Raw genomic sequence first — 23,129 nt, forward strand, 5'->3', positions numbered from 1 at the left:
GTCAAACATCTGTCTCTCTTGATAGACCTTTATATCTTCATTATCTTTAAATCTCATCGCAGGACTTTTACTCGCACTCGAACTGGGTGGAGATGGGCCACGCGGAGCCGAACGCGGGACTGGCTGTCCCCGGGGCAGACATCGGGAAGGTCGCCGCTCCCGACACGCCCACCTGCGAGGACTGCAGCAAGACACTGGGCTTCCTCTGGTAATGTAGCTCTTCTAGTACTGTTCTAACAGACTTCAGACGAAGTAGGTTGCTTATAAGGGTATATCTGAGAGTTGAGAGTGAGTGAGTGAGTGAGTGAGTCAGTCAGTGCTATATCTGTAATGGTAAACGCACATATTTTTTTTCGAGGACTGCAGCAAGACCTTATATATATATATAAGACTAAGTGTGACAGGCCGCTCAGTGTAATATAACCAGCTGCTGCGGCGCCGCACACCTGCGAAGCTGGTGTGTTACGCCGATTAGCGGTTATACCGGCTATATAGATATCTAAGAATTGAGTGAGTGAGCGAGTGATATCTGCAATAACAGATATCATTCTCTTGCACCTAGCGGTGATTTTTCCAGTCACGCGTCTTTCCCTAGGCTTGATTCATTGGCCCTTCTCTCTTGCCTACTCGCTTTTCTTTCTTTCCTTTGCGTATGCCATCATTTACCTGTTTTCCTTTCTTTCCTGCTTTTCCCTTTCTTTCATTGTTAGCCATTGTTATAGCTCTTCTGTATAACAGTGATGAATATAACTTTACTCGACTGTTCGTTTCATGGCTATTCACACATGATGCTTGGATAATTATGCTTACGTTTCTATTCCGTTCATCTGAACACAGCTAGGTTTGATTTCCGATTTTCCCTGTCACATCTGTAACGTTAAGGACTTTCCTTCTCCTTACCTTTCTTTCTTTGTCTTTCCTACGCCCTTTTCTCTCCGTGTTCATCCTAATTTCCGCAGAATGATAGGTGTTACTAAACAAACTCGAGAAACCGAACAGAACTGACGGCGTACTTGTTGTTCAGGTACAAGTGCGAGGACAACATCCGAGCGGAGGTGAACCGGCAGGGGCTACTGACCAGCGGCTACTCCAGCAACCAGAGGGACCTGGACGGGAACCCCGTGTCGAAACCTGAAGGAGGTACGCTTTAGTTAGATAAGCCCGGGTGCCATCCTAGTAAGTACGTTTGTGAATATCAGACATCCAGGTCAGGAAAAGAGGAATAGAATTGAATCTTTGTTACATATGTATACTCAGACGTTTCAAGCGCACATCCGGCAGCTTTTTTTCTCTTCTTTTTTTATTCCTCATTGAAAAAAAGCTGCCGGATGGGCGCTTGAAACGTCTGAGTATACAAATGTATTAATCCAGTAGTAAAGATTCAAGTTTATATCTCCCATCTTAGTTAGTGTTTCTGTAGACTAACTAGGTGGCAGCCAGGCTACGCTAAGATGGTCTAACTTCTTGAACTACGCTCAAATCCGTGCTAGTAACCGTCTCTGTATACGGCTCACCTGTCCCTATTGTGGCTACCTTTTGTGGTCAAATACATATCACTGGTTTAACTTTAAGACAGTGTGTCACACATCTGAATTTTGTATTGGACAACTTGTTAGGCTGCAATTAGACTGCATGAAACAAAGAAGTAAAAACCATACCTGTACATCTGCTTGGCATTTATCCAGTCAAGTTCAGTCAACCCTATTATGATGTGGGGCTGCTATTCAAGTACGTGCAATAACCCTACATCGTTCAAATATCTGCTTGGAGTAGCCTCCGTTGCAGACTCCTTCCAGCTGTTTTCTTTGTCACGTTACCGTTTTCTTACTACATTTTTCTGGTCTCGGCCAGAAATGAGAAAAAAATTTCATAAGAAAGCGGTAACGTGAAGGAGTCTGCAACGGAAGCTACTCCAAGCAGATGTTTGGAGGGAACTAACGCCTGCTTGGAGAACGAATGAACGAGGTAGATTACTCGGAGATTAACCTTGACTCTTCCACACTACAGTGGGGAAGTGCAGCCACGGAGGGCACTTTGACGGGTCGAAAGACGTGCCGGCTGCAGGCGGTATCAACAAGGACACAAAATGGTCGCTCTTCTCTCCGCACAGCGACCTTCACAACCAGGCGGCGCAGCTGGCGGTCAAGGTCAGGGAGTCTTACAATATTTTTTGACTTTCTAGGCACAATGTATTTTCTTGTAATAAGATTTATCATCTGACTTTTCTTTCTAGCCATTAATTACATTGGGTGGTTTTATCTTGCAATAAACATCCATTCTCATATGCAGAGCCTCACCTAGCCTACTTCGCAGACTTCTACGAGCGCTGGCGTTTATATCTTGGAGGGAGCTCTAGTTCGAAATTTTCAACACGGGATAAGGTCTTGCTAATGCCGGCAGAGGGAGTTTCACCACGGCGCTCCAAGAAGTCTGCGAAGGAGTCTAAGCCTCGCCAACGGTCTGAACAATATACCTAGGATACTAGGGATAGGCTCTGCTAGACAGGGCTGAGATTTCCACTTTGTGGGCGTGGCCTCTAACTAACTGTCAGCCAAAGTACCGTAGTTTATACCGAAAGAAAACGATTTTGATTGGCTGACAGCCATTAAAAGGCCACGCCCATAAAAGTTTAAACCTTGCCCGGTTTAGATACAAGATCCCGAAGGCATGCTGTACAGGCGAGGCTCTGCATTGATTAATATAAACTTCTTGCATGTTCAAACAGATAAACTCACACATCAGACAAAGCTGTCTTCTTTAGAAGAAACGTGTTAAAAGACATTGAAACATAAAATAACAAAAGAACAAGTGTGAGGTAAACAAATATGGGGTGACAATAGTAAACATCACCCAAAAACATGTTTTAGTAAGATTGTCAAATAGCTCTTTTAGTTAGAGGGTTCTGTCTATACTACATACTATACTGGGAAAACTTTTGATAACAAAATAAAATAAATGCATGTTAGCTAAAAAGGTGCAAATTGCATAAAATTTTGAACAAGGAGAGAATAGGTTAATTGCTTAGCACTAAGTAAATAGTGAACAAAAAAATAGAAGGGTCTATCTCAATGGCTTTTTAAAAAGTCACTGTGATAAATCTGCTGCAATGTATGATGGCTTATTCCAACAGACTAAATCAACAGAGTTCCATGTGTTTCCACTTTTGCACAAGTTCATTTTCTCAGATGGTACAGTTTTGGACCCCTTTTGTTTAACATCTGATTACTTATTCTCATGGCATGACTTGTGGTATTCTAGTGTCTGCTGCCATCGAAACAGTGACACATGCATGGCCATATAGTGTCAGGCCCTGGTGCATGCACCCAACACGCTCGAGGGACATAGTTTCCGGATTAAGGCACATAACTCTTGTGCTTCCACCACCTTCGTCATAGCCTCCATAGATGTAAACCCTCCTGCCACAGACAGTCATCCCGCATCTGCGAAGAGCATCGTTTGTTCTTGCTACAACACTCCAGCAGCCCCCTTTTTCACCAGGCTTGTAACAGAGCACTTTTGTCGGTATCCCGGCCACATAGATGTTACCATGGAGAACAGATGCTGTGATGTCAGCAGCTTGTTCTGGCATGTTGCTCTGTGGTTGCCACATGGACTGCCCAGGGCTGAGGCAGTACACCGTGGATGTGGAGTTGTGATCAGCATCAAACCCACCCATCACGTAGATGCTGTCATCTACCACTGCAACAGCATGCTTGTACCTTGGCTGAGGGAGCGGAACACCTTCAGTCCACTCGTTCTGGCTGCGGTCATAGACTTCTACAGTTCCTTGTGCCAGTTTACCGCCAATTGCATACAGTTTCCCTTGTAACACTGCCAGCTTGTGGTTGTGACGGCTGCAATTCATTGGAGCAAGTTTGGACCATTTGTTGAGTTCTAGCTGGTACATCCACACTTCCCTGTAGGAACTATAACCAGCAGACACAATGATGTCACTGGTGCCCAGTACAGCCACAGCAAATCCCTGGTCATAATAATACTTCATCCTGGTCATAGGAACCCAACTTGAAGAACTAAATGGTGCAGTGGAGCAAGTCATCATAATGGAGTTTGAGGCCTCTGTCCTTCCTCGCCCACGCCCTAAGATCCCTCCAATTACCACGACTGCCTCCGTCAGACCACCGGCAATGCGGGGATGGGTGCAGGGTGACTGGACCTGTCCTGGGAACAGCTGGTACCTGAGGGTTTCTGTCACGATGTCCTGGCAAGACTTGCGTACTGCCTCATTGTTCTGAACGTTCTCCAAGAAGAACAATTTGTCCATTAAAGGGAACCTGACCAGCTCCAAGAGCTCTCTCATGACCTTTTGCCGGTTACTGGTGTCATAATTGATCCATGTCATCACTGCCATGTACACAGTTTCTTCAGAGGCATTGAGGTCTTCTGATGAGATGAGTGTGATGAGCTGGTCCTTTGTCAGATCAAGAAACTTGGCTGTTTTGCTCACTGCAGCAAACTCTTTCATGACATACGATAACGCCTTCTTCATCAAGTCCTGGGACAGCATACAGCCAATGTGCACCATCTCCAAGCAGTTTTTGGCACAAAGGTGCTCAGATATGAACCTCGCACATGCATCAAACACAGCTCGGATCTGGAAGAAGTTGGACCCTTCCAGCAGTTTGACAGCATTGCCTTCTGTGATGGTGACTTTTGAAGTGTAGGCATAGTCAACAAGAAGCTGCAATGTATCAGGGCTGACTCCATGGATGTCTACCTTCTGCTCCTTAGTTTCACGATAATCATAACAGAACATTCCTCTGAAATATCCACTGCAAGCAGAGAGGACAGTCCTGTGGCAGGGAATCTCTTTTCCTGAAACACACAGGACGACATCTACCAGTAGGCTCTCCGACCGTAGTTCCTGCAAGCCATGAAGGAGGGAGGTTGCATGTGGATTGTTGCAGAAGTCGAATGATGCCTCTGATCTCTGTCCTGCTGCCATCATGTGTTTATCCTGCAAAACAACACGACTTTTCGTCAGTCCATATTTTTCAAGAAATCAAGGTGGTGGCCTTTTATCAAGATTAAAAAATGCAATTGAAGTTACAGTCTGACTTAACCATACTGTGAGACCGTGTGACGCCCATGAGATATGACCCCACAGACATGGTTCAGTGTATTTCAACCATAGTCTCCTACATGTCCTATGGCCAGCACTGACTGTGGTACCTGCCCTCTGTCATATGGCAACTCCTGCTGAATTTATCTTCCCCTTAGATAAATGTAGACTTGTCGGGACACGACAGCATCCAAAGGGCTATCAAAACACTATCCAATATTGAAAAGCTAGTTCGGAGTTGCTACTACGCATGTGCAGTGTCAAAGGTGAAGGCCCTCGCTTGTCAAGAGTGCCGCCTCAACATTATCTAGATTTGCATAACAACGCCCCGACGGGTTTTGTTTACGTTTCGGGGGCCTTCACCCTTGATACTGCACATGCGTAGTAGCAACTCCGAACTAGCTTATTGGCCCGTTTGGGTGCAGGCAGATCTCAGGGACAGTGTTTTAGCCCTTTGGACTAGATCTAGTACTGCCTTGACCCCGTAGATCTGCTTGGAGATTAGGATCCGATGTATTAGCACTTTGGGGGGTCCTTTCCCCGCAAATGCTGCCTGACTGGGACGGGAAATCGAAAAACAAAATTATGATGATTAATACTTATCAGCCGTACCTACTGCAGCCCTACTGTAAGCTCTACAAAACTAAAACATTTCAATAACTTAACAACGTAGTGGACATCAGGAGTTCAGCTCCACCCAGTAACAAGGTAGCCTGGTCCTAGTCTCTAGGGTCGGCTTTAATAGTGGTGTTTTACCGGGCCAGTCAGTTTCTGATGGCCTTTCTACCTCTGGCTGCCATCCTACTATCGCTATACCCTACTTCCGCTGCCTTCTTACTTTTCCGCCGCCCCAAGGTGCCAAGCTAATTAATCCAAGGCCGTAAACAACACCCCGAGCTGGCTAAGCTGTCTGGGCGGGTGAGGGTCACTCACAGTGCCGTAGAGATATCGCGGGAGGCAGCGAGGGTATGGATTCCAGGCTAGTAACAAGGTTACAATCAAAAACTATTAAAATCACGAATTTTCCCGTTACCAAATGGATTATTCCACCCAGCAACAAGGCAGGCAGGATTGTCTCACCGAATAGATTTGGTCAGACACTGTTCCCAGTGTCCTACGAAACCTGGACGACTCTGACCAAAATTTACCTCGAAACAAATTCTCAAAGACGATGTGGGTAACTCAGATCTACTAGTATACCGGTCCCTATCCAACAACAAGCACACAACGGAACGCTAAATCTCGACATAACGGGGATAAGGAGAACCAGATGGAACAGGGCCACCTAGTGTTCCAGGAGGTGTTTGTTTGTACACTTCTTTCCCCCGGTTCCTTCAGTTCCTAGACTCTACAAAACGTTTTGATATGATAAGTCCACAAACACAAGGAGGTACCATATTGCTTAGTCTGCACTTACCTGAATCCTCAGCAGTTCTTGCTTTAAATTCCGCCCAAACGATCAGTTGACAACTTGGCACCAAACAGCCCTGCCTCCTGGACCTCCAGGTTTTCGTCTGTCCGAATGACACCAAAAGCGCGGGAAATATCGGGGCAGTTCAAAGTTCATCTATGGAATGTTTGAAATCAAGAGATGGGGGTGGTAGATCATGCAACATTGTCACATTCTTCTATACCACACCTCAATGAAGACATGTAGTAGCAAAGTAATCACATATTTTCATCAAATATCTTCGTTGTATATAAATAGCGTATACGAATATTGGAGATGTTGGGGAAAATGCCTATCTCCGTGATCATGGAATATACCAAGTAGGGGTAGGTGGGGCATACAGGGGGCAATATCAAAGCAGATGTTGGGATGAAAAATCGTGACAACTTCTTGTGATTTTCACCAACAATGGAGGTATAGTTTTTGGCCTGTCCGTGTTTCCGAATTTTGTAGTCAGCATAACTCCAGAACCTCTGGATGGATTACTATGATATTTGGTATAGATGTGGGTGGGTCTTGAGAAGATGAAGGTCAAGGTTGATTTTGGGCCTCCTGGTACATGACCTTGGTACTGCAGCAGGTCTGCAGGTTTTTAATACATTGTATTATTTTGTCCTGGATGTGTTATGGTCTTTAATTTTGTGGTGATGGGTAGCTTGTGATATAGGGAAGAATTTGGGCCCCCTAGCAGCTTGCTCTGGAACTGCAGGTGCATTTTTGTCAAAAATTTTCAAGGCGGTCTGAACAAAAGAATGACAGATTTCCATGATATTCAGTATGCAAATAGCTTCGACAGATGTGCACAATTGAATGCAAATTATGACCTAATTTGCATAAATACTGAGTGAAATCTTTATTTGCAGTGTTTTCCATAATAGGACTTTAATACATGACATGTAATTCATGGCAGGTAGGACATCTACCAATTATGCAAATAGGGGGCTAATTTGTATAATCAATGCGGAAGTGCCAAAATTCCTTTGTGGCAAATACGTACTTGCAACATATGTATGTCAGTTGAAGCTGTACATCACTATGTATAGAATATGTAATAGTACAATCATTTTCGTAATTTATGATGAAATTTAACATGGCATTCTGCCAAAAGAAACATGTAATTTTGTTAGAGAGCACCATCATTTGAAATGCATTACGCTAATTACAACCGTATTTGTATCATCAATGAGACAAGATGAAACAATAAATCTACAAAGCCAAATCATTTCATGGAGGTATGTGGTGTCTGAACTCCTGTTAGGACACGAAATGGTTGCTCTCCTCTCCGCACAGCGACCTTCACAACCAGCCGGCACCGATGTCGGTCAAGGTCAGGGAGTCTTAGTACATTCTTCACTTTCTAGGCACCTTGAATTTCCATGGAATTTGGTTTGTCATGTTACCTCCATGAAAATACATATGTTGTTTTGGGTGTCTGTGTTTCCACATATTTGTGGTCTGCATAACTTAAGAAGGTCTGGATAGATTGTGATATTTGGAATGTGGGTAGGTCTTGGGAGAAGGTCAAGGTCGATTTTGGGCCTCCTTGTGGCTTTTCTTGGTAATGCAACAGAACTTTAAAAAAGATTTTGCCCTGGTTTGAAGGTGTTTTCTTTGTAGCAGTTGATCAACTTGAATGCCTTCAATCTTGCAATAAACATCTTACTTAGTTGAAACAAACTCACTCAGTGGACAGAGCTCTCTTCAAAAGAAACGTGTTGATTAATAGAAGACATTAACGTTACAACTAACGTGAGAAAAGAAAAGAACAAGTGGAAGTTAAAAAAAAAATGAAGTGACAAGAGTAAGCATCAACATGTCTCTATCTTTCTCTACACGTGTGTTAGCAAAATTCTCATATAGCTAAGCCCTTTAACTTGGAACTTACAGTAGAAGGTTCTGCCTATTGTATACTGGGAAAACTCTTTATAAGAATATCAAATAAATACATGTTACCTAAGGTGCAGTTTGCATAACATTTGGAACAAGGGGACTACAGGTTCAGAGGGTTTTAAAGTCTCTTGACTGTCCCTCCCCAAAGCTTGCTACTATGGTGTTCTTATAAAGACTTCAAGTCTTTATAAGAATACCATAGTAGCAAGCTTTTCTAGTACAATGCTTGCACTGGTCTGTGCTGCTGCTTACTTGCTTGTAGCAAAGGCAAAGTGAATTTGCTTGTTAAGGTTCATAATATGCATCATTCAGCCATCTGTATACTAAAGAGTTGCCATATCTGGCATCTAAATAAAAGCATAAATATAAGGTACCTCATGATTTTAACAATTTGGTCTTTGAATGATATGTCATGACATATACAGTAACAGTGTCGACCTGCACCTGTGAGTGTTCAAACTTCACAGAAGTACACTTAACTGACATATCATAGAAATCACTTTGATAAAGCTGCTACAATTACCGGGTAATGCTGGCTTATTCAACATACCACATCGACGCATTCTCATCTCTTTCCGCTTTCACAGAATTTCTGTACTGAACAACATCATCTGGTGTTAACAAGAAATTTTCTCAAATGGTACAACTTTGGACGCTTTCACTTCAGCTTTACAACTAATTACTTATCAATATGACCTGACTTGTGGTATTTCAGTGTCTGGTGCCTTCAGTATAGTGACACATGCATGGCCATACAGACCCTTGTTCATGGATCCAGCACGCTTGAGTGTCAGGGTTTCTGGATCAAAGCACAAAACATTTGGACTGCCATTTTTATTTAGACTGCCCCTGTTGCAGCCACCATAGATGTAAACTTTCCCTCCATAGACAGTCATCCCACATCTGGATAGAAGTTCAACTGTGTTGGCTACAACACTCCAGCAACCTCCGCTTTCACCAGGCTTGTAGCAGAGCAACGTTGAGGGTATCCCGGCGACATAGATGGTTCCATTGAGGACTGAAGCAATGACGTCAGCAGCAGGAAAAGGCATATTTGTCTGCTGATGCCATTTTGAGCCCCCTGAGCTAAGGCTGTACACTGTCGATGGGGCTACGACTCCATGCTCATTAGACCCACCCATCACGTAGATGATGTTGTCTACCACTGCGACAGCGTGCTTGTACCTTGGCTGAGGGAGTGGAACACCTTCAGTCCACTCGTTCTGGCTGCGGTCATAGACTTCTACAGATGGTAGTGCAGGTACAAGGCCCCTAGGATCCCTGCTGTCATTTAGGCCACCAATTGCATACACTTTATTACCTTGCACTGCCAGTTTGTGATGGGACTTGTGAATTCTCATCGAAGACAGTTTGGACCATTTGTTGAGTTCTAGCTGGTACATCCACACTTCCCTGTTGAAACTATAACCAGCAGAAACAATGATGTCACTGGTGCCGAGTACAGCCACTGCACCCACTGCAAATCCCTGGTCATGATCATGCTTCATTCTGGTCATACCAACCCAACTTGAAGAACTAAAAGGTGCAGTGGAGCAAGTCATCAGAAAGAAGTTTGAGAGCCTTTGAGTTTCACTTCTTTGCCCTCCAATAACCACCACTGTCTCCTTCAGCCCACGAGGACGGGTGCGGGGTGACTGGACCTGTCCTGGGAACAGCTGGTACTTGAGAGTTTCTGTCACGATATCCTGGCAAGATGTGCAGACAGCCCTGTTGGTCTGAACATTCTCTACAAAATACAATTTATCCATTAAAGGGAACCTGACCAGTTCCATCAGCTCTCTCATGTCCTTTTGCCGGTTCCTGGTGTCGTGATTGATCCATGTCATCACTGCTGTGTACACTGTTTCCTCCAAGGCATTAAGGTCGTCTGACGAGATGATTGTTGTGAGTTGGTCCTTTGTCAGATCAAGAAAGTCTGCTCTTTTGCTGACTGCGGTGAACTCTTTTATGACATAGGACAACACCTTCTTATACAAGTTTGGAGACAGCATACGGGCTATGTACACCATCTCCAAACAGTTTTTGACATGAAGATGCTCAGATATGAACCTTGCACACGCATCAAACACAGGTTGGATCTGGAAGAAGTTGGACCCTTCCAGCAGTTTCACAGCATTGCCTTCTGTGATGGTGACTTTTGATGTGTAGGCATAGTCAACGAGAAGCTGCAATGTGTCAGGACTGACTCCATGGATGTCTATCTTCTGCTGCTTGCTCTCGCGATGTCCATTACAGAACATTCCTCGAAAGTATCCACTGAAAGCAGAGAGGACAGTCCTGTGGCAGGGAATCTCTTTCCCTGAACAACACAAGATGACATCTACAAGTAGGCTGTCTGACCGTAGTTCCTGTAAGCCCTGCAAGAGGGATCCTGCATGTGGATTGTGGCAGAAGTCAAATGACGCCTGTGATCTCTGTCCTGCAGCCATCATGCGCTAATTCTGCAAAACAATGGGATTTATCATCAGTTTAACAGCTCAATGATCTTGGTGACCAGGAATAATGCATCTTTCACAAGACCAGGTTCCATTTGCCTAAAATTGTACAAACTTTGGAATCCTCACCTACTGACTCTTATATGTATACTAGGATACTCTTGATTAATCTAATATAATTTTCACAAAAGTTTTGAGCTTTGATCCAACACAAAGGAGGGAACTGACCATAAATGTGTGTTGGATCAAAGCTCAAAACTTTACAATATGTACAATAGTACGAGTTACTAACACAGACGAGCTTTCATTCGAATAAGGCCATATGGATTCGATTATTTGGATGACATCATCTGGGCACTGTAAAACTGCTGCGAGTGTACAATAAAAAAAGTTGGGCCATCAAAAAGTTGCCTTCATAATTAATGCAATCTGGTCAGTAAAGTTTGAGATGACTGAACCTACAGACAATGGTATACCAAACAATGGGTTATGTAGTGATACAGTTTACTCCCTCTGAAAATAGCATTTTCTCTTCTGGTGATAACACCAGGGGTGGGGGGATTCCTCCATCCTACCCCCCTCCAAAGGTGTACTGGTACTTGTCTAGGGGCGGTACAATATATATAACGGGGGGTGCCCAACCATCGGACGTTTTTTTACGCGCTGGAACTCACGGCGCTCCATTGCTGGTTGCCAGAGAGTGGTCAGGTTTTGATGAATGAATTTTGAACACATTCATCTAAAGACCATACTTGGACAAGAAATGTATTCATACTGTTCATGGACCCTTCATGCTCCGCGTTACATGCGGAAGACGCTGTGAGACATTTTCACGAATGTACCTTCTGATTTAGTGCTACGCCAGATAATGTGCCTAACTTAGTACGCTTTGGTAATTTTGCTCTCTTCGGAAGTTGGTGATGAAGTTAGGGAAATGTAAATAAGGCTTGAAGTCTGCTATATTCTAGCTTTCTTTTGACCGGAAAATTTTGACTGTGTGCACTTCTAACGTCATGTGAGAAGGGTTATATCTAGCGCATCCCAGCTCATGTTCCCACGGGAAATAGGCTACTACGCGGCCCGACGTACGTATTGAATGCGGCCCGACTTACGAAATCATTACGAAAAAACGACACCGCTTACATCAACAATATTGATGTCTACTTATTGGGAAACATCTTCGCCATCTCTGTATTCAGTTTCCTTTTCATAGACGGTACCAATCACATGTTAGAGCGTAACAAAACTGTGCGTTGAATCGTTTCGCCACCATCTCGGCCCAAAAAAATGGCGGGAAAACAACGTCGTCAGACGACAGCAATGTTTACGTTGTTTTTCTTTGGTCGGTTTTCTTCTCAACAAACACTTAAAGACCCAAATTTTTAGTGTTTTATGAAATTATTTTTCTTATGTGTATGATAGCTGTGTGACTTATGTATCTGCTTGGCACAGGTCGTATATTTAGGAGGGTCTGCATGCCCTTTTTCGTGAAGCGTTACGAGCGATTTTAATTCACCGTTAATCGTTACCGGCCGCCCTGAATTTACCGTTAAGCGTTATCGGTATATTCATCGTGAAGCGTTACTGGTCGTTTTAATTCCTCGTTAAGCGTTATTTGTCATCCTGAATACAACGTTAAGCGTTATTGAGTAATTCCTCGTTAGGCAGGAAAAAGCATTTCAGTGGGTCAAGATTTCAAAATTTTCTCCAGGGAGCTCACGGCTCCAGCGAAAATATTTCAGTAGGGCGCCCCCAGCCCCCCCCCCCCCCCCCACACAAAATTTCAAGCTGAAACACTTCTATTTTTCACTCTACCAGCAAAGTTTTCTACTCAAAATTCAGGAAATTAAGCGTTTCGCGGTTCAAGATTTTAAAATTTTCCCCGGGTGCATGCCGGGCCTCCGTCGAAAAATATTGTCAGGAGGGAAGCGACCCCTAAAACTCAAGCTGAAACTCGTCAGTATTTTTTCACAAACAGTGATATCATTAAACTTAACTTACATTACCAGTAATATTTGCCCATCGAAATGCAAGAAATAGCGTTTCAGGGTGTCAAGAATTTTCCTCGGGAGCATGTCGCAGCTCCGGCGAGGTCTGGAGGGCGTGACGCCCCTCAAAAATCAAGCTGAAACTTAGCCTGGATGCCAGACCCCCAAATTAAAATATCTATTGACAGCTTAGTGACTGGTACGGTTGCTAAGCGACGTTAATGATCTGAGTCCCAGCAAACAAGGATGGCCTGTTGTGAGTCATGTACCAGGAGGTGCCTTCCAAGTAACTCCGAGGATAGTTGAGAAAAGAAGGGTCAGGATGTGACTCAGAGAATGGTCATCTCAGGGGACGCCCCCTGATGAGGGGAGGAGTTTTTAGCTGGAGAAGCAGAGTGTAGCTGCACCACTCCACTCAGACCAAGGCAGCAGTAGGGTAGAGAGTTCAGAGAAAGTCTACTATGCTGCAGGGTTCAGCAAATTCAAGCGTCGGCAGCTAGGAGATCAAGGATAGACAGGGCATGATGGCCAGGGACCAGACACCACCAACAGGATGACAGAAAGGCAGCGTCAAGCCATCAGTAATAGAGCAAGGCTTCTAGTTAATAGTAGGCATCCATTAATCGGGATGGGATAGGGCTGCTTTGAGGTATGTCTTTCTTTTTTCTCAGGGTGGTGTCTGGAGTTGGTAGTCAGGGATCGTTGCTTGTCAGTCCCCTTGTAAAGGTTTGTTCATCTAAGAGGATAGGGCTTGTTCAAGAGGATATTACCCAAAGTTCTGGGATAGACATGGCAACCAATTCTTCCACGAAGAATCAGTGAGTGGGTCAGAGTTTAGAATTGTCTGATTACAACAGAAATTAGCTAACTTTGGGAATACTAAAGTCATAGCTCCTTTCAAGAAACCAGTTTTGTCAAGTGACAAACATTGCCAAAAGTGCCGCATTCCATTACATAAAAACATATGGAAATCTCTGTTCGTGTTACGAAGGTACAGTCAATTGTTCTCGCATCTTATACAATGTTATACATCAGTCTAACAAGGTCCCTCCTGTCTACTAAGCAAGTCATGCTGCGAGCTGGCGACCTGTTTTACCCTGGTTTGCCAATCGCTTTAGCCAATGTCGGGCTGGTCGGTTAAACCGAGGCTCTGTCCAGCGGATGTTTAACTCATCCTGACTTGTAACTAACCTAGATCATTTTTATCAAACCTTCCATTCCTTAACGTATTCAAAGTCAAGTACTACATAGTACATATACATCACAAACATTTAATTCTTAGGGTGGGTGGGACAGGGGAATTTGCAGAACCCTGCAGCATAGTAGACTTTCTCTGAACTCTCTACCCTGCTGTCTTGATCTGACTGAAGACCGAGTGGTGAAAGTACCCTATGCTATGCATGCAGTTAAATACCCTCTCCTCATCAGGGGGTATGCCTCTCCTGGGATGACCATTCTCTGAATCACCTCCTAACCATTCTTCTCAACTTTCCCTGAGGTTACTCGGAAAGCTTCCTCCTAATTGCCCATCTCTTCCTTGTACTGTACATGACTCATCACAACAGGCCATTCTTGTTTGCTGGGGCTCAGATCATTAACGTCGCTTAGACAACCGTACCAGTGTCTAAGCTGTTATTAATTATCGTTCGCCCAGCTTCACCTACCCCTTATTAATAAGAATCGTAGAGACACAAGAAACACACAACACACTGTCCTTTGTGGCAGAATATGGGGGCAAGGTACAAGGTCAAGTTCAATGCTACCAATTTCCATCTCTAATTGGTCTGCTTATCTTGTGAGATGGGGGGTTTGTGCACACTCCTTGCACAACTTTCGCCCACAAGGTATCAAGGAACTTGATACCTTCCCCCCAAACACAAGATCCTTGTCCTTCCCCATTGTACTTGCCACGCCCTTATAATTATATACCTAGTCCCGTTCGATAGATTCTTGAGACCAAGTATTCAACTCCAGCTAACAAAAACGACACTGTGACACTTTCTTACTGTTATCCACTCCCCTGTCTTTTTCGACATTACTCTTTGGGAACCTTTCATAAGCTTCCTGATACATGCCAGGTATATCACCTGAGGCTCCCAAAAATTCCTACAGACATTTGAATCATCCCAACTGGAAGCATAATGCCTTGTAACTTCTATCAGTCTTGCATTGCACTTCAAGCAAAGCCTTTCTTAGTGTGTGAAAAGTGCAGGCACCAAGTTTTGATCCTTTACCATAACTGTACTATGTCTGAAGTTGACTTGTCTGTCCAACAATGTGTCATTTACTGAATCTGTCTCTTACATGCAGGTTCCTCGATGCTGTCCCCTTTCTAGTGTAAGTCTTCAACATGATGCCCTAATAGTTCTCCCTCTTTGTAATACTAATAGCCCTTTCTTCTAGGAATGTAATCTGACCCTTAATGCTATCGTTTCCAATTAACACTCCTTTTAGTCCTATGTCACATTCCCTTCCTATTGGTAACTGTTGAATGTTCTTGTTACCCTCACAAACAGTTGGCCCTTAGCTTGTAACCCTAGGCCTACCCATTGTCCTTGGCCTATCTTTGAAACTTTCTCCAAAACTTCCTATAAAGCCGTTCCTTTACTCAAAAGGGGGACTGCTGTCTGCCTGGATGGTGATTACTTAGCGTGCATGAGCAACCTGGCCCCCCTACCTGAGGGAGTCCCTTATCCAAATTCATGAATTTTGTTGCAACGCTCAGTAATACAGTAGTATGCAATCTCTGATGACAGCTACCCCTATGAGTTCACGCGATGTGAAATAATCAAAACTCCTAAACAGTTACTCTTTCTGCCGAAGAGACATTTTAAAGACAAAGTTTTACTACATGTTCTGTACAACAACGGTGGCTTAAAGTTTTCCCAATCTATATGTTGACTCACTACTATTGCAGAGGGGATATTCGGCCCTGATGTATATTGTTCTTGTACCCATTGGTACCCTACGTCAGTTGAGCCAAATGCACTGCAATTGGACAAAGTTTCTTTCTATTGTAGATCTTAGAGCCCTGTTGAATATCTTTTAGGTTACTTGTTGTCAACCTATCCAAGCCATAGTATTTTTCAGAAAATGGGGAGTCGGATACAGAGCTTCCAGTGTTAACCAATTTTCATTTCAATTATTACCTGTTATAAGGTGAGATGGGGGGCTTTGTGCTCCACCTAATTAAGCACAGAGTTTGCCCACCTCTAGCCAAACGAATCTCTTCCGACCTCCCTCCTGAGGTGTAACTTACAGGCAACCACCCATTGCACTCACGGTGACATGTAATGGTCCATGGTTATCACTATGATAACCACCCATAACAATACACGTGCAACGGTCCATGATTACCACCAACGTAACCACCCATTACAATCCCACATGTAATGGTCCATGGTTACACAGTCCCAAAAACTCCGCGGGTACGCTCTTGGCAAGCCAAGGTAGGCACCATGGGAAGTCTCCCCTTGGAGAACATCCCGATTGCTATGAAAGTGCGGCCTCCATTCTGAGACTGTTTCCTGGAGCTCAATGTCTCCCAACAAGTCCAGAGTAACCCATACTCCCTTGTTGACGTGAACTAGAAACGTTCTTTTGATAAAATATTTGGTAACACTGAAAAATCCCAGTATCCTTTCCCAGTTTATTTGTTCTGAAACTCGACTTATCGGACCTTGCTTCTACTTCGGGGGTCTGTCTTGTTGGAGTATTGCTATGCGCCTCATTAAGCATTGCTAAGAGACTGTACTGTCCCTGTAGGTTAGTTCTGAGCCTCTGCCTTTGTTTAGCCAGTACAATATCTTTCCTTCTTACTAAGAATCCAAGTTACTGTGAATAATAAGACTGCTCGAAATTGTAACCAGTTATAATCTTTGTCCCCGCCTATCATTAGTTGCTGCTCTCGGCATCAAAAACGCGACATCCAACCATGCAATTTACTTGGTCATGGAAACCTCCCTGATTCCACACTTCTAAGTACACCAGAATCTTTCCTTGCCCTGTTAGCGTGTTTCTGGACCCTTGTCCTGCCTATTCAATCGCTTTTAGCAAGACGGTGTTCTGTGAAATAATATGGAGGTCTAGTACCGTTCTTGTTGACTGTTGTTTTCTCCATCCAAACAAGTGAATTGAATCATTTCTATCCTATCCTATCCTTACAGGTCATACTGATAAGCCGCCTTATGGCTGTATGTATGCACGATCCTTCTCACAGTGCCCCTCTGCTTCTACGGGTCGATCATCCAAGCCAGTTGAAGATTTCTCTTACATCTTCACCGTAGACCAAATATACTGATATGCAATTACTATCCTCGAACCGTGAGGTCGGCAGTGACCCTCTACTCAGCGTTGCCATCATTATTGTCAAAATACTACTTTTTGACAAAACAAGAAATGAATATGTACACATATGTTTTGAATGTAAATGACAATTATGTGCATGAACTTGGGTTATTTACCTTCCTTATCAGCATAGTCATTGGACACAAACACGGCGTACTTATGCAAAATAAGATCAATAAAAATTCGGTGCGATGTTCGGGCGCGTGCGATGTTCGGGCGGCCCCCGTTATGGGGGTACATATGGTATGGGCAACACTACAAAAAAAGTACAAGATCAGATGAACCCAAAGATGCAATCGGAAAGCAGTCAGATCATATAACGTTACTGTTAACATCACTATTTTAGCCAAACGAAGTCTTCAGCATAACATCGGGAGTTCGACTAAGAAAAGACTACACACAAAATATGAAAATCACGGTGGAAAACGGTCAATAAGTGGACTACTCCGCGCTGTAAACACACGGGACAGCTCAATGATATCTCGGTCTGGTGTATCAAGCGATAGTCACAAAATTTGAAGGAGACGCATCAAGTGTGTGAGTCTCCCTTGCAGGTAGGAAACCTGGACCTCTCTGACCAAAATCTGCAAATGGTTTCTTCCCACAAACACGAGAAACGGCACGACAGAACGCCATAACGGGAACCAGATGCAGATGTGGGAGAGCTCGAGACTAGAGGCCCCAAAAAGCATTCAGTATTTTCCTTTTTTTTCAGTTCCTAGACTCGTGAAATGTCGATATGGCAACTCCAGAAATATAACGAGCTACCATAGTGACCATAGTTTGCTCTTACCTGAATCTACAGCAGCTCTTGCTTTCACAGATGCGACTGGACGCGGCCTCTAACTCTTCCCCTGCTTGACTGAGAAAGGGCGGGAAATATCAGTAAGGGTCAAAGGCTATTTTAGGAATGTTCGAAATCAGTAGATAGGGGTATTAACAGTTAGTGTATTGAAAATTATCTTGTTCTTCAATATAACACCTAGAGGTAGACATTTAGTGATGAAGTACTAATCTATGTCCGAAAGTGTTATTTTCTACACAAATAGCGTATGAAAGTTTGTATTGAATAAAGAAAAAAACTCATCTCTCCGCGATCTTGGAAGATACCAAGTGCAATCTCCAAGTAGATGTTGGGAGGAAAGATCGTGACACCTCCTTACTGCCCGTTTAATTCTTCTGACCCGTAACTTGAGGCAGACAGGCGTTCCGATTTTCAATCCCAACATCTCCTTTGATAACCGTGAAGTGGAGTTTTGAGTATACTCGTCGAATAGTGTGGTAGGGCCTTTATCATGCCCACTCAAGTCCCATCCGAGAGGACGTCCCTAACCGAAGCTAGGTACTCATTTTCATCTGAAGCAGGTAAGGGAATAGCCTGTGCAAGGTGTTTTTCCATTGGGCACAAAACTGGGGCCTGCCAGGGATTCGAACCCAGGACCGTCAGATTCAACAACAACCCTAACCACAAGATCACCATACCACATACAGGCTACAGAGGCATTCTTCCGCTCCATCCGTACGGCCGCGGGAGACGCTCAGTTCGCCAACTTCCTGAACCTGAACACGGGCAGCACGCTGTGTTTCGTCATCGACACCACGGCCAGCATGGAGGACGACATCGCCGCGTCCAAGGAGCGGGCCATCGAGATCATCAGCAGCCGGGTCGGCTCGCCCACCGCCCCGTCCAACTTCATCCTCGTGCCCTTCAGCGATCCAGGTGAGTATTGCAAGCGACGATAAAACAGTTTGCATGGAGGTTGCACATGGCTGAATAGTGATCTAAGTTATATCATCATACACACACACACACACACACACACACACACACACACACACATACACACATACATACATACGAACACACTGACACACGAAGCATTTATATTTCAAGGAGTTGGCGCAGCCTTTTTTCATGATAGATATGCAAAGAGGTGTCTTATTAGCGTCATTAAACATTCAAGAGCTACCAAAAACGTAGCCTTCTTGGCGGAGGTAACAATGCTTGTTTTTTCGCAGACGTGGGTCCGGCTGTGGTGACGAACGACCCCGAAGAGTTCAAGGCGGCCATCGGTTTGCTGGAGGCGGAAGGAGGGGGCGACGCTCCCGAGTACTCCCTGCGCGCCATACAGATCGCACTGGCCAGGAGCCTGCCCGGCTCAACAGTCTTCGTCTTCACCGACGCCGAAGCCAAGGACGCCGAGCTGGTGGAGTCTGTGACGTCACTGGGCATACAGAAGAACATCAAGGTACGTCTAGAGTACCAAGATATCCACCCTATTCTCGCAGTTTCAATACAAGATTCATAAAGAAATATTCATCATATTGGCAGAAAAAGCGGTTGCACCACATAGCTGAACTGAGGTATTTGACAATGAGTACAGTAATAGCAAAGCTAAGTGTAAAAATATCCAACAAGTTAAGGGTGTTCAAATTTGAGTCATGAAGATTCTATCCTAATTTCCGGAGCCTAAAAGCTTGGAGTGATAGATAAAATTGTTGTGATATCAACATGAATTTCGGAACATCTCAATCCCGGGTTGTACTTTCAGGTGACGTTCTTCTTGTCGGGCACGGTGGGGAGGAGGCGGAGACGGTCGGACCGAGCCCGGGCCGCGAGGGAGTCAGGGGACAGGGACACCTATCTCTCCATAGCACAGTCTACAGGTGGGTGCAGATGGATCACCTCCATCTATGTGTCGTCGATAGTCAATAGTCAATGATTATTAACGATCTATTCTGAGGTGGGACTGCAATTTTCATAATAATAAGTTTCTTACAAATTCATGTCCGTAGGCTAACTTCAACTTGACAACATTTAATGAGGATGCCAAACATAAAATGAAACATATGACATACATGTGATACAAGCGACAAGGTCAACTAAGTTGCTAGTTTCCATATCTACGATACTAATGCGCCGGGGTTTGTCGGGCACGGTGGGCAGAAGGCGGATATGCAGGTAAGGTATCTCTTTGTGTGGCGTATCTTCAGTTGGAAACATACTTTTTCATTGTCAAGACTAAGAAACATTCACTTTGCGTGTCGCCCTCTGCCGTCGCAATCTTGATATCGGCATTTCCATACATGTTGTCATTCTCGTTCCCAGGAGGCCAGGTGCTGGACATCACGAAGTCGGAGGTGTTCCAGACGACCAAGCTGGTGGATCTTGTCGTGACGTCAGCAGAGGTCAGGGGTCGCGAATCAACAGATCAAATATATAAAGAGAAGAAAAATTAGCAAAAAAGAGATAACCCGACAGAGCCGTGACATCGTGAAAACCACATGCCTAAAGAGACGGCATATGGTTTAGTCCCTTTTAACTCGTTATGTTCTCGAAACATGAAAACATCTCATGTGTCAGGGTTTAACTTTCACTCACTCACTCACTCACTCACTCACTCACTCACTCACTCACTCATTTACTTGCTCGCTCACTCGCTCACTCACTCACAAATTCACTCACTCACTCACTCACTCACTCACTCACTCACTCACACTCACTTAGTCACTCACTCAGGCTTGCTAGAAACCTCTATATGGCAGCTGTTTCTCTCCATTTTTATCTTTTTGTTGTGAAATTAAGAAAAGCGACGTTAGACATTGACAGGTGACCTGTTGAACTCTGTGTCATAGGTCAACATCCTGCAGATCCGGGACGCGCCGGCCGGGGTGGGAGATCACGTGATCCCCGTGGACCTGACCATGAGTGACGTCATCATCCAGGTGACGGGACAGGGTGCCGAGCTGCAGGTGCTCGATCCAACAGGTGCGCCATCTTCCTTCACCGTTCGGCTGCTTTTATAGTACTAGTCTGTCTATTAGGGACATTTACAGTAAGACTATTTGCACGGACTCATACTTACGAATGGCAACAATGCCATGTCTTATTTCTGATATGCTTGAGTAATTGTTACCTTGCGCATCTTATTACCTGGATGTATCGACGTATGCTTGCTTAGGTTATATCTTACGTCACTTGTTACCAACTGTCTTTCCTTTGGGTGCTCTTCGAGTATGTGTCACTAATTATCGATCCTTCAGATGGTGCTTTCTATGAAGCAGGTGAGAACGCTACTTACTAACATCACATAGTATCGTTCCTTAGTGTATGCTGTTAAAGAGAGTGGCCTGATTTACACACGCGTCGACTTGGAATCGACTCTATGGCTCCAAGTCGACTCTAAGTCGACTCAGCGACTTGGAGTCGAATAAAAAAAACAAGTGTGTTAATCGGGCAGATCTAGATGTATTTCTAACTATTGTTCATTCAGGTGTTCTCCATGAAGCAGGTGAGAATGCTACCAAACATCACATGGTGTCGTTCATTCATGTGTTCCAAGAGTATGTATCACTATCGTTCCTTCAGGTGTTCTCCAGCCGACAGGTGAGAACGCCACCGTCAGTGTGGAGGTCCAGCTGAGCGACGTGCTGGTGGTGCGCATGCGTGATGTCACACCGGGGGTGTGGCACCTGGTGGTCCTCTCGGACGTGACCTATGACCTGCGCGTCACGGCGCAGAGCAGCGTGGACTTCCTGTACACCTTCGTGGACCGGACGGCGAACGACACCGAGCACCCGGGCGTGTGCGACGTGGACGGGAGACCCGTGTCAGGTAAAAGGCACAGTCGCTCCTATAAGCCCACTCGGAGATTGGAGTACGCATGTGCAGTGTCAAAGGTGAAGGCCCCTGAGATGTAAACAAGACCCGTCTGGGCATTGTTATACAAGTCGAGACAATATCAAAACGAGTACTGTTTACAAGCCAGGGGGCTTATTGATGTCATAAGAGAAATGGCATTCCTGTACACTGGCTCTGCATATCAGATCCGCTTGTGGTCGGTTGTGGTGTTAAGGCACACCCCCATGTCGTTATCGGTTATGTATGTTTTAAGCCTGGGAAATCCCTCAGATTTGTCCCTCCGACGAAAAACAACAGAAAATCGGTTTACAATCATAAAGTACTAAGTCTAGAGTGATCGGGGGTTTGTAATGGAAAAAGAATACTTGGAAGAACAAACGATTTTTTTTCAAATATCTTCATTTCTACGAAGCGCCACATAGCCATAGATTCAGGATCATCGTATAGCGATTTGGCGTAACTCTTACACCAGACGAACCATGGGTGCCTCTGCGTATAACTAAACATAAAAGTGCCAGCTATATCTTTTTAGTCAAGATCTGGTCGATATGTTTAACCTACTTGGAAAACTTTCTTCATCAGCCTTCAATCAATCAATCAATACAACTTTTTGATCAATGTCTTCCAGGGCAGCGCCCGAACTTCCGGGTCAACATGGTGGGCTCGGACCCCAGCCTGGTGCAGAACGTGACGTCACTGGACCTGGTGAGCTCTGGCGGGAACGTTCTACAGGTGCTGTCCCTGCAGGAGAACGAGGCTCTGTCCGAGTACTTCACCGTCAGCCCCGCCCTGCCGCAGCAGCCCTTCAAGTTCAGGGTGCGGGGCTACGACGCGGCTGCTAATGCGTTCCAGAGGTAGGATACGTCATACGTACGTACCATGCGTAATACCACGAAGGCCAGTGATGCTGCTTTTGCCCTTTGGATGCTGTCATTGTGACCGATGGACCGACTTGAAGATTAACTGGAAGGTTCATAATTTCTTCACTGTGCAATATCGCTAAGGCGGCCTCCTGTGCATACTTTTTGGGTGGCTGGCGGGTTTTCTAAATTTTCTTCTTCTTTTTGACTGATTTGTGCTTTTCTTAATACTTCCGATCGTTTGTGTGTTTTTTATGTGGCCAAGCTTAGTTGGTACGTCGATTAAGCATGGCCATGTATCCGCATGAAAGAAGACGCGAGCGATCAGACTGAAACAGCGCAAGTCAGCCAACTGATAAAGCCAATGAAAATCGCTAGTCACACAGAAGGTCTGTACAGAAGGCCAAATGCAGGCT

General features: G+C 44.6%; 2 protein-coding genes across 2 annotated transcripts in view; one reads left to right on the top strand and one right to left on the bottom strand.

The window, feature by feature from the left end:
- LOC136432030 (von Willebrand factor A domain-containing protein 7-like) overlaps positions 1–23,129 on the top strand; it is a 31,324-nt gene that overhangs the window by 4,003 nt on the left and 4,192 nt on the right. The window contains exons 3-12 of the mRNA XM_066423046.1: positions 63–208; positions 1,025–1,140; positions 2,008–2,147; positions 18,703–18,931; positions 19,231–19,460; positions 19,764–19,878; positions 20,321–20,400; positions 20,848–20,980; positions 21,581–21,826; positions 22,482–22,707. Coding sequence (XP_066279143.1) covers positions 63–208; positions 1,025–1,140; positions 2,008–2,147; positions 18,703–18,931; positions 19,231–19,460; positions 19,764–19,878; positions 20,321–20,400; positions 20,848–20,980; positions 21,581–21,826; positions 22,482–22,707 — 1,661 coding nt within the window. The remainder of the gene's footprint in view (positions 1–62; positions 209–1,024; positions 1,141–2,007; positions 2,148–18,702; positions 18,932–19,230; positions 19,461–19,763; positions 19,879–20,320; positions 20,401–20,847; positions 20,981–21,580; positions 21,827–22,481; positions 22,708–23,129) is intronic.
- Positions 2,754–18,091, bottom strand: LOC136433743 (uncharacterized). The gene is made up of 3 exons (XM_066426227.1): positions 18,005–18,091; positions 9,110–10,882; positions 2,754–4,975 (listed from the first exon to the last, which is right to left on the bottom strand). Exons 2-3 carry the CDS (start codon positions 10,871–10,873, stop codon positions 3,233–3,235), a joined length of 3,507 nt encoding a protein of 1,168 aa, XP_066282324.1. The 5' UTR covers positions 10,874–10,882; positions 18,005–18,091; the 3' UTR covers positions 2,754–3,232.

Source organism: Branchiostoma lanceolatum, chromosome 4, assembly GCF_035083965.1.
Source record: "Branchiostoma lanceolatum isolate klBraLanc5 chromosome 4, klBraLanc5.hap2, whole genome shotgun sequence".
NCBI classification, from domain to species: domain Eukaryota; kingdom Metazoa; phylum Chordata; class Leptocardii; order Amphioxiformes; family Branchiostomatidae; genus Branchiostoma; species Branchiostoma lanceolatum.